The 11,585-nt window shown below is 33.4% G+C and overlaps 1 protein-coding gene across 3 annotated transcripts in view; it reads right to left on the bottom strand.

The window, feature by feature from the left end:
- Positions 1-599: 599 nt before the first annotated feature.
- The window catches only part of LOC144967889 (cilia- and flagella-associated protein 251-like), a 34,131-nt gene continuing 23,145 nt past the window's right edge, over positions 600-11,585 (bottom strand). For all 3 annotated transcript variants that reach the window (XM_078905633.1, XM_078905634.1, XM_078905635.1), the window contains 12 exons: positions 11,138-11,214; positions 10,328-10,467; positions 9,235-9,417; positions 8,576-8,719; positions 7,880-7,962; positions 7,230-7,371; positions 6,928-7,019; positions 6,482-6,610; positions 5,888-5,993; positions 5,020-5,110; positions 1,818-1,958; positions 600-1,539 (listed from right to left, as the gene is read on the bottom strand). In XM_078905633.1, coding sequence (XP_078761759.1) covers positions 1,295-1,539; positions 1,818-1,958; positions 5,020-5,110; positions 5,888-5,993; positions 6,482-6,610; positions 6,928-7,019; positions 7,230-7,371; positions 7,880-7,962; positions 8,576-8,719; positions 9,235-9,417; positions 10,328-10,467; positions 11,138-11,214 — 1,573 coding nt within the window. In that variant the 3' untranslated portion in view covers positions 600-1,294. The remainder of the gene's footprint in view (positions 1,540-1,817; positions 1,959-5,019; positions 5,111-5,887; positions 5,994-6,481; positions 6,611-6,927; positions 7,020-7,229; positions 7,372-7,879; positions 7,963-8,575; positions 8,720-9,234; positions 9,418-10,327; positions 10,468-11,137; positions 11,215-11,585) is intronic.

Here is an 11,585-nt window from a genome sequence, read left to right as displayed (position 1 = left end):
ATAATACAGGATCAAAACCGTTGACTAAAGAAAAGGGCGAGAAAACTGACTGGCAGTAATATGGCCACAAACTATGTTAGTTGCAGCACTGCTCATGCTCATTCATGTACGAGGAGCAAGATCTTCATTGGCAATCTGAACTCATTTACAGTCGGAACAGAGGATATCCTCATTTTAAAAGCAAAGGACTACAGTTTTTATTCCATCCACTGGACGTTTGTTTACACACTTCCATAGTTACAGTTAAATACATTTTACCAGCTTTTATTTACCATTACAATTACAGGCTTCAAGCTGCAACCCTGTTTTCAAACAATTCCAACCCCAGACAGAGTGTGAACTCCATTATTATACATGCTTACCTCAAACTTGTATCTCCACCTCTTATTCAAAAGTTCTCAACATGGCAATAATATAATGGATATTCTTGTACAATTAAAAGAAACAATTTGGTATTGAATCCCACCTGAGCAAAATTCCTCAATCCAGATTAAGGACAAAAGGCAAAACTCTCTATCATGCTGAATTGTTTACATAAAAAGCACATTTTCCTCACATAGATTACTAATGATTGAAAAGAAGAGGAAAAAAACGAGGGATTATAAAATACTTTGAATTTATTACAAATACCTTATTTACAAAAAAAAAAAAAAGTAATAATAAATAAATAAAACATTTTTAATATACATTTGATTTTCAAACATTGCAAAATATTATTAGAGAATTATCATCACAGATATAGCATAGACTTTGTTTCACATATCTTGTTTTAGCTATTTAAAAAAAAAAAAGAAGACAGAAAAAAAGACAACCCTTTACAGGTTTTTATTACTAATTAACATTATTTATTCTTGATTTATTTCCATCGAAATAAAAATATATTAATGCTAATTTTATAATGAGGATTTTCATTAAAATGTTTATATCATTATCATGCAGTTGATTCTAAACACAACGCACATTCACAATAAAAAAAAACCCATTTTATTTCGACTACTTTATGGAAGTAGCACATTTTGTTATATTGTGCTTTCATTATATTGTCTTAATTTTTTTTAAACGATACATTCACACCTCTTGAATAATTCTTTTACATGACAGCAATCTTCACAAATGGTTGCTGTTACAACCTTAAATAAATTTTAGATGTTGTTTGCCAGTGGTACTCATTTTCCCTGAACAAACTTGAGATACCATGAATTCACCAGTATTTATATCTTTTGTTTGCTTAAAAGTTAACATTTCAAATCCTGGAATTTGCAATTGACACCAGTGTCAAATTGATGGTTTCAATTCATGCTGCTGCTGACTTGATTACATCAGTGACATTAGTGTCTTCTGGTGGATCTTGAGTCAGGGAAAAGCCCAAAATTTCATTGACCATGATTTCAGCGTCAATATCGTAAGATAAATTTTCTGCAATGAAGTTCCCAGCCTGCTCGGCATCAAACACTTCCTGTTCACAGCTGCCCCCTTCTCGATTGAAACCGAGTAGGGTGGTCAAGTGTTCAGCTAGCTCCATTTCTGTCATGTGCTCACCTGGATAGGAAATTTAAAATGTTTGAATAACGGACACAAATTTAAAACAAGATCTCAATTAAGTTTAAAAATGGGTGATTTATGCAAGAGTTTCAATGAATTCTTCTAACCTCTGATTTCTACATATCAATTTTTTTGTTTTTGTTTTGTGTATTGTCTCAGAGAAGCATTTTTTAACCAATTAACAATGATCAATTTTTTTGTACAGTTCGGAGACAGAAAAAAAAAAGAATTAAGGTTTTAGTGGAAATTTAAAGCAGAATGATTTGTTAAAATACCTTTCTTTTGTAAAATATCCAGTAAATCTCCTCTCTCGATAATTCCTCCCTTGCCAAGTTCAGGGGAATCAGCTAAAGTCTTGAAGGCCCAAATCAGTTTATCAGGAGCCAGGCCAAAGGCAGGTCGATGATTGACATACACTGATAAAATAAAATATAAAAGTATTCATTGGAATAAGCAATCCTAACATAAATATAAGACATAAAATAGTATACAATTAAATTTTTTAAAACAGCAGAAAATTTTCAGAAGTAATATTCCTTTTTAAAACTTGAGCTTATATATAGCACAATATCCACTAAGCATGCTCAAAGCGCTTCACAAGGGATCCCTGACCAACAGCAACACCTAACGAGCACAAGCTCAACACACCAATTCTGCCCATCTTTCTCTCACACTGTGACTTCATTATTCCTCTTTCACAATGTAAGTCAGTTTAAGCGGATTTCCTGCTGTATCTGTTGATTTCATCAGAAATTTGGTAACAACAACACCCATTGGGTGGAAGTTAACTTCTTGCAGACCGCATTGCATCTGTGTCTCTTGTCTTAAAATTAAAAAGACCATATAAAACTCATATGTGACCCTCCGCCTCGAAACGGTATTAAGTCGGATTTTTCAATTTTGGGTTTTTGGTTCCCAATCAAAACTTATTTTATGCTTTAAAATTTGATACCAAATTTATACAATTGTGATTATTCATTGCCGAGATATGACCGTTTGAAGTAGGGAGAGTGTGAAAACCCAGTTTTGAGAAAATCGACTTTGAAGTGAGGCACCGTTTTCACGCACAGTCAAATCAATGGGTAAAGATAACTCCTTAGATACGGGCATCGAAAATTTGACGAGAATAGTGAAATTTGGCATGAGCTTAGATTATACATCTAATAATGTACATACAAATTTTTGAAACAGTCCAATTATTACTTTTGTAGTTATTCATTATTATGTAAGATGTTCTTAAAACAAATAAAACACCTTGAAAAAAAAATGCCGACAATTGCTCACTTTTTCAAGAATTTTTGATATTTAAATAAAGAATCAATGAAATAAGAATTAATAATGTGAAATATTTGTCTTCTTTAATAGAGAAAATACGATTTCAAAATGCCAAAAGTTAAAGAAGGTTTTATAATTTGAAAGTGCAGTTTTGAAACTACGTGAAGGCGGGTGGGCAGGGAAAGAATTATCAAGAAAGAGGATTAGAGAGGAAGAGATAGAATGAGAGAGTAAAATACACACACACACGCACGCACATACAAACACACACACACAAACACATACATGTGAGAGAAAGAGAGAGAGAGAAAGAAAGAAAGAGAGAGATATAGAGAAAAAGAGGAGCGAGAGGGGGAGGGGAGAGAGACTGCATTAAGAGGACGCGAGGGAAATAGAATAAAGATTGAAACCTGTTTAAGTGTATGTGTGTGCGTGCGTGCGTGCTTGTGTGTGTGTGAAAGAAACAAAAGGGAGACGGAGAGAGTGAGGTAGACATGAAGAAAGGGATGGAGGCGGAGCAAAGAATTGTAGGGATAGTTTAAAGAAAGCATTTTGTTACAAAGTAAGTCATAGTCAATCAACTGGAAACATATTGACCAATGAGATTGCAATTAAAGAAATGGGCTGGTCAAATCAATCATTGCATTGTTTCCATTTTGAGTCAGATGACAGCTTGAGGAGGAGGGGTGGGGCTTATTGTGTAGTGACCTACTGAAAACATGTTATTGAATCTCTCAAGTTTTCCTTAGCGTTCCACCACATTGTTCATTGTCTAAAAAAAAAGAACCCCCAACCCCCATTTTTTCAGTATACAAAGAAAGCACGACAAAACGAACATCCATCTCTCTCTCTCTCTCTCTCTCTCTCTCTCTCTCTCTCTCTCTCTCTCTCTCTCTCTCTCTCTCTCTCTCTCTTTCTCTCTCTCTCACTCTCTTTCTCTCTCTCTATGTGTGTGTTTGTCTCTCTCCGCTCTTCATCTATCTATCTATCTATCTATCTATCTATCTATATATCTATCTATCTATCTATCTATCTATCTATCTATCTATCTATCTACCTATCTATTTATCCATTAATAGGTTTGTCATTCTGTCCATCCATTTCATTTTTTAGTTACACGTATTTCCTTCGGGAGTTCATTAATTGTTGAAGGCTCTATTTATTATTCTGCTTTTGTACTTTAAATTAAATGTTTATCCTACAACAATCTCTGTAAGTGTAAGATAAGGCAACTGTTGTCCTGATAAGTCTTAGCATGTTCTCTAATTTCATGAATAAAAAAAGAGGGACAAAGGAGGACCTTTACCTCGATCAAATGCAGCTAGACAAAAAAATTATAATAACACGTGGTGTGTATCAAAATGCACAAACACACACGTATGTAACACACGCATGCTGACGTCATGAAGCATTCCCCGAGCATTATGGCCGACAGCCACAGCGCATGTGATGAGCGTTGACCAATCAGAATCATTTATTTGTAAGGTTGTCAGGGAAAAACCTAGACTTGTTTACAGTTTTTAAAGTTCATTATTGGTTGAACCATGAAATTGTGGAAACTGCCATGCTTTCTCTGAGATAGATAAAGACACGCCCTTTGCTGTGATATCTTACATCTTATTGGTGGAGAAAAAGACTCGGTATTACTAAGCCTTGGAAAGGGTGGCTCTCTCAGAGAAAGTCAACTCTCGTTTTGAATGTGTCACTGATAGTTGCATTTTTAAACTTGAAATTTATATAACTTATCGTCAATATTTATGTTGAATTATTATGTTTTCATGTAGAAAAATGATTGTAGTTTCTGAAACAACCAAAAACTGAAATTTGATAACTTTGACCATTTCCACTTTAAAAACGGTTTTCTTCGTTTTCCAACTCCCGACTTAATACCGCTTCGAGGCGGAGGGTCACATATCAAGGCATAGTCACTTAATCTCCACTCAAAAATATACCTGCATGTAATTTTTAACACATACATGTAATGATGGCTATACACTTTAATAAAACTTATGTTAAGTCAGAGATGATTCACAGCAACAACAAAACAATTTCTCACCGAGAAAAATAAATGCATTCAAATTCAAATGTGCGTGATCCTTTGGGTAAGGGTCTCAGTCAAGGCCTGGTAAAGCCTTAATGCACAGTTGTTTTATTCCAAGCAAGGGATATAAAAATTGGGATTATGTAGATAGCTATACTTACGTTTGATGAACTGTCCCAGATCTATGTCCACTTGGTATTGTCCTGAATCAACAAAGTCGTCGTATTTGATTTCATTCAGCATGTCCTCAATCTGAAATGCAAATAATGATAAAAATGATGATTATCATAATAATAATAATGATAATCCTAAAACCAACTAATGTCTCCAAAAAGGTCTTGATCCTATGTTGCCACTAAGATGTCATATTGATTCAATTCCTCAATTAACTTCGGAGTTTTAAAAAATAATTTTGATATCTTGCAGAATTTTAAAAAATAAATTTCTTACATATCAACTTATCCACAAAGATTTATCAGGATTGAGATGTCCGAATAGTTCAGGAATTATAAACACCTAGAGGACATGTGTGGCTTTGGTTGCTCAGTGGTAACGAGTCTCTTCTCGTCACTTGTCACTTAACACACATATAACCACCCAAATCAGATGAGAATGAGCACCTGGCTATAGGTAGTGAAAGATATTATAAGAGTATTAGTATATAAAGGATGCCTAACAAGCGGTACTGGTAATGTATGAAATTTGAAATGGAAGTATAGTTCTATAAGGCCTGCTGGGGGGAATAAATGAAACATTGAGCATGGTAAATCCATGGAAATGCGCTATAAGATGCTCATATTTTTATGATTTCAACCCCCTATATAATCATGTTTTATTTTGTATTTTTTCTTTTTGTTTTGTTTTGTGTTTTTTTTTTTTACTGAGCAAGAAATTTATTACTCATTTTACGGCACTGTACTGCTGCTAAATCAAGGGTTAGGTATCTAAGTCTCTTTGTATAGATGGCAATCACGCTATTTAGAATAATATCTTATCACATCATGTTAAGAAAATGCAAATTCAACTCACTTCCTGTTCTGAGGGATAAAATCCCATGGCTCTCATGATGAAAGGAACCTCAGTGATCGGCACACGATTTCCAATTTCTCTCTTTTCCATAGAATTAATGCCTTGACTGAGGACAACAAAAACAAAACACAAAGGAAAATGATACTAAGCTTTTAGAAGATGTGAACAAACATGAATATAACAGCTTAAAAAAAAAGAACAAAATACCAAACACGGAATGTATTGGGCATAAAACCCTTCTTCAGCCAATAACAAAAACAATAAGGACCATGAGCACATCACTTAACATTCATACAAATAGCAGATAAGTATTGGTACAGCTTGTTCGTTAGTAAAAGGATCTACAAAAATTAAAAAAAAAAAATAAATAAAGCTATTGGGCAAATTTCCAGAGGCTCTGTAAACAGGATTAGTGACAAAGTAATGGACACGCACTGGTGCAAGATTAATATCTGAAAAAGTGTGTATGAAACAGTGTCAGACAAAGCAGAGAAAAAAATACAAGAAAATACTTTTTTCAAGACCTTTATGAAAACAAGATGAGTGTAATAGAATGGGGACTATAGGAATTAACTATACATAGTATGGACTTACTGCCGTAACTGGGCGTAGTAGAAAAGATCCTCCAGCTCAGCAAACATGTCTCCATCCCTACCTCCTTCTAGCAAACCGTAGAAGGGGATAAGATCTTCTCCACCAAGTTTCGCCTGGGCTTCCAATGCTCTGTCATGAAACATGGGTTATACTCTTTATATTTCGATCATCATCATAATCATCAATCATATTATCTTCAGAACTGCCACCATCAGCCCAATTATCATAGCCATCATCGTTATCCTTATCGTTATCACTTTAAAAGGTATTTCTAATCCCTGTTACAAAAAGATTATCACCATACTAGTCCTTTTCATGCATTTCTGCTTCATATACAAGTGCTCTGTTAATGGCATTTATGAGCACAAAAAGTTACTTGTAGCTAAATAATTATAGGAGTTTATTGATTTCAACTCTCGACCGAATTTTTATTTAAGGTTTCTTACGGTAGATTGATCTCCCACATGTGGACTGCATAGTCAGGTCCCCCAGCAGTAAAAAGAAAGGCCCCATCGAAGCTGCACTCAATGTTGGATACCTGAATGTGTTAGAAAATACAAAGAAAATAAAGTTTTCTTGACGTGTTTTGCATGTCCCAAGTGGTTCGAGGAAACCGTGCTAGGGTGCACACCCTAATTATATAACATTGTAACAGTAACATTCTTTGATTATGAATTTAATTAAGATTAAGAATACTGTGAAATGAAATAATGTATAAGAGATGTTTAAGCAATTTCGAAAAACTTACACCACTTGGGTGAGCAATGAGCGCCATGGCAAGGTGAGGGTTGCCACTTGCTGGGAGTATGTGAAGGCCAACCTTGTCGTCTGTGATGTAAGCCAGGAAACGATTAGCTGACTCATCTTTTGTGGTTGGTACCACCATCATCCTGACACAGACAATAAACATACAGTTAGGGCGAAGTTGCAAGATTAATCAAACCATAAAATTATCTACCTGACTGACAAATGGAAAACATTAAAAAATTGACATTAGCTCCCTAACTAAGCATCTAATTTCAAACATCATTACTGTCGTCTAGTCCCTTTTTTTTGTTGCTGCGACAAAATGCAATCGTTGTTTATTTTCTTGACTAAACCATAGTCTTTATTCTCAATAATGCCAGCCGGGTCATGGTCTGTTTCTGTATCACACAAAACACAATATGGTACTGATTCACACTATGCACACCTTTTTGAAAGATCTACTCTAGAACTTTCATTGATTTTTAAAAGCATTTTCTATACTTTAACTTGTGTTTTTGTTGTTATTGTTGTTGCTGCTGCTGCTGGTTTATTTATTGTTACTGCTCCAAAATTGATGTTTAACTGGCATCATAACCGTTGTCTGAGGAGCTTGACAGCACAGGCCAGCAGTGCTTTTATACCCAAACTTACTTTGACATGGGGGAGCCATAAGTTGGACCTAGAACAGTCTTACGACACATCTTTGTCGTGCTATTGTAACACTTGAGTTTATACTGGAAAGAGAAAATGAAGGAAAACCAATAAAACAATAAAAACTAACCCTTTAAAATTGCTATTTTATTTAACTCTAACTTGATGACTAGTCACTGGGATAACAGAAACAGAAATGTGACTCTAGCTTCATTGAAGCTTCGGTCATATTGCAGTTAATGTTCTGTTGTGGAAAAAAAAAATATTTCTGCAATAGTGAGATTTTTTATCCATACAAAATAAATTCTGTCTCATCGTTACAGGGTGAAAGCTTCTTATGACAAGTGCAGAGTTATGGAAATATAAAAATGTAATAATATAGCTAATTTATTGATGTCTGTTAGAACCTGAGCCTATCCCAACTGTTTGAATAAATCACTACAAAATATGACTATTTCTATATGTTAGCTATTAACTCAAGAATATTATTTTGTTTAATATGGCAAATCATTTTGGATCTTTTGAAAAGATGAAATAGTGAAATAAAGAAATGACTGAAGTGCTCAAAATTTTTTTTTTTTATTTTTTTTATTTGGAAAAATATGCCAAATTGAGTACCTGTATATAATTATTTTTCAATTACATGAATTACTGAGATAATTCTAAAACCAATTCTCATCATGGCAGAACACTTACTTCATCATTGGCAGTAAACAAAAAGTGCTCTTTTGTGATTGGGGGATACATGCACATACATCTTGGGACAGCACTTTGTTCAATACGGTCCTCTGACTTCGGAATCACGTGATTCTTTCCTGGATTATTCAGCTCATATTCAATCTGGTCAAGAAAATGTTTTTAATGCAAGATTAAGCAATGAACAGAAATCAATATAAGAGTTTCAAAAAGTAACAAAATTCGTGAGAAAGACATTAAAAAAAACACAACAAAGGCTTAAACCCTTCTTCAGTCAGTAGTAAAAGCAAACTAATCAGTAGTGTCATATATTCTATTTGTTGTTGCCTCAAGAAAGGTTACAGCATTGGTAAGTTATTTTTCTTTTCAATTTTCGTTTTTTTTTTGTTTTTTTTTTTGGGGGGGGGGGGGTTTTTGCTTAAAGCTGTTAGATTCATTTTTGTTTAGTACTTTTAAAATTAACTGGCTGAATCTGCTTATCATTAACTGAAATGTGTGAAAGATTTAGTAAATATTTTTTTTCCTTATCCATTCAGAAATAAAAACAATCATGACTGAAATAATTGACATCTTGCTGTATCACTGTTGCTTGAACATATGAAAAAAAAACACATGACTATACACGATACTCATTCAATTTCAATTTTAATTCCACTCACTAGCATTCTGTCTTCACCAAGAGAAAGGAGTTTTGGTTGGTTGGTATCCAGGTAAACATCAAAGAGCAAGTCTCTGATTGGTTTGTAGTGTGATCGATACCGTCCATGCCAAGTGTATGGGGCTGTGACATTTTCCTTGCGGCTTCTTTGCCTTTTGTAGACAGTTATCGTGTGCCCTGCATCCTGAAATAAAGGAATCGGCAAAGAGTGAAATATAAAGTAACAAATTTTGAACTGTGTTCCTGCTTAATTTTTTATCTATTTATTATATTTTAGCCTGTCCCAAACAAGACAGAAATGTTAGAGTAAACTTGGCTTTAAATAATAATCAATTTCGCAATTTAAAAGACACACTAAACCATTGTGCTTCAAAACATGAGTTTAATCCTTCAAAATAAAAGATCATTTTTTTTCAGGGGTAAGAGTCAGCAGTAATCACATCTATTTAAATTCATACACTTTAAACTTAATTCTTTATGGACAGGATTTGAGTTTATTCAACCTTCAATCCTCTCTATGCCGCCGGGTGCTTGAGGCAACAGCAAGAGATCAATGGGTTGTGGTCTGCAGGCTGAAGCCGTGGGCTTTTATATCTCTCTGTACAGATATTCTCCAGATTTCGATAGGTCTACCCCATTTACATTTTCCTTGCAGCTTTAGCATGCACTATTCTCGGGATACAGTTTGGAGTCATCCTGCAGACATGCCATAGCCACTTGCAATGTCTGGTTCTGATGGTGTCTGTTAATTGTGCGAATCTCAGTTTTCTGAAAAAGATCCTCATTTCTAATGGTATTGGGCCTGAAGATTCTTAGGATTCTTCACAGACATTTGGTCTGAAACACTTCTAATTTCTGTTCTGTGGCATTTGTTGTCTTCCAACACTTTGAACCATACAGCAGTAACACTGAGGACTTTACTCTTTAAACAAACCTGTCATTAATTCTTACCTCTTTTTTTTTTAAATTGAGAGAGCGGTAAAATCAATGCCGTCTGTAACTCATTGCTCGTACTACTCTCTTGATGTAGCAGCTGGGTTTACAGATATAACTAGAAAAACAATGGGGTGAACTAAGATAAGAAGGCTACTCACGGCAGTTGCAAAATAAACTGAATTGTGAGAGAAAGCAATGTGTGTGATGGCCTCTCTGGCATATCTGTAAGGATCGGGCATCTGCTCCAAAAGGGCAACAGAGTCAAGGATATACAGGGAGCCATTTGTGCATCCCACAACTGAAATAAAATAATGATAATCATAATCATAATAAAAGCAAATGTAATAAAGTAAAAACAAAAAGTAATTATAATCATTATTATAATAACAACAATAATAATAATAATAATAATAATAATAATAATAATAATAATAATAATAATAATAATAATAATAATATAATAATAATAATAATAATAATAATATAATAATAATAATAATAATAATAATAATAATAATAATAATAATAATAATAATAATAATAATAATAATAATAAATAATAATAAATAATAAAATATAAAATAATAATAATAATAATAATAATAATAATAATAATAATAATAATAATAATAATAATAATAATAATAATAATAATAATAATAAATAATAATAATAATAATAATAATAATAATAATAATAATAATAATAATAATAACGACATTCCTTCAGTTTAAGGTTTTAGTTCAACTTCCTTTTCATTTTATCTTGTTATTTATAAGGTCATACTTCCGTATTAAAGTCTGCAGTAAAACTTGAGAAGATAAAAAAAAATCTCAGAGATTCCAACTTTATTTTAAACAGGACCTCTTAATCCATAGGCAAAGAACTAACCTCTCACTTTGATTAATATTGATGGAAGCTACTGAATTAGTTTTCTTCCGATAAGACCAGCTTATTACTTAACTCACCGATGAAGAAACCTTTGGGGTCAAAGGCCACGGTTTGGATGTGTGTCTTCTCAAACAATTTGGAGCCAACTGTTTCTCTGGTTGAGAGAAAAAGTGAAAAAATGAGAAAAAAAAAGTATGTTAACAATACGGTTACATCTTTTTACTCATAAACAAGAATTTTATTCTCTCTCTCTCTCTCTCTCTCTCTCTCTCTCTCTCTCTCTCTCTCTCTCTCTCTCTCTCTCTCTCTCTCTCTCTCTCTATTTATCTATCTATTTATCTATCTATCTATCTCTGTGTGTGTGTGTGTGTGTGTATGTGTGTGTGTGTATGTGTGTGTGTGTGAGTGTACTACCTTAGATTAAATATTTTACATAAAATGTAAAATACAATTAGTAGTAATAAGAGGTCTATATTGTATTCAAACCATTCGTTATAATCAAATATATTGTTTCGTTTGAAAACA

This window comes from Berghia stephanieae, chromosome 3, assembly GCF_034508935.2.
Source record: "Berghia stephanieae isolate SIO BIC M18660-M18661 chromosome 3, UCSD_Bste_1.3, whole genome shotgun sequence".
NCBI lineage: Eukaryota > Metazoa > Mollusca > Gastropoda > Nudibranchia > Aeolidiidae > Berghia > Berghia stephanieae.
The sequence above is the reverse complement of the archived record's forward strand: the minus strand, read 5'-3'. Positions and strand labels throughout refer to the sequence as shown.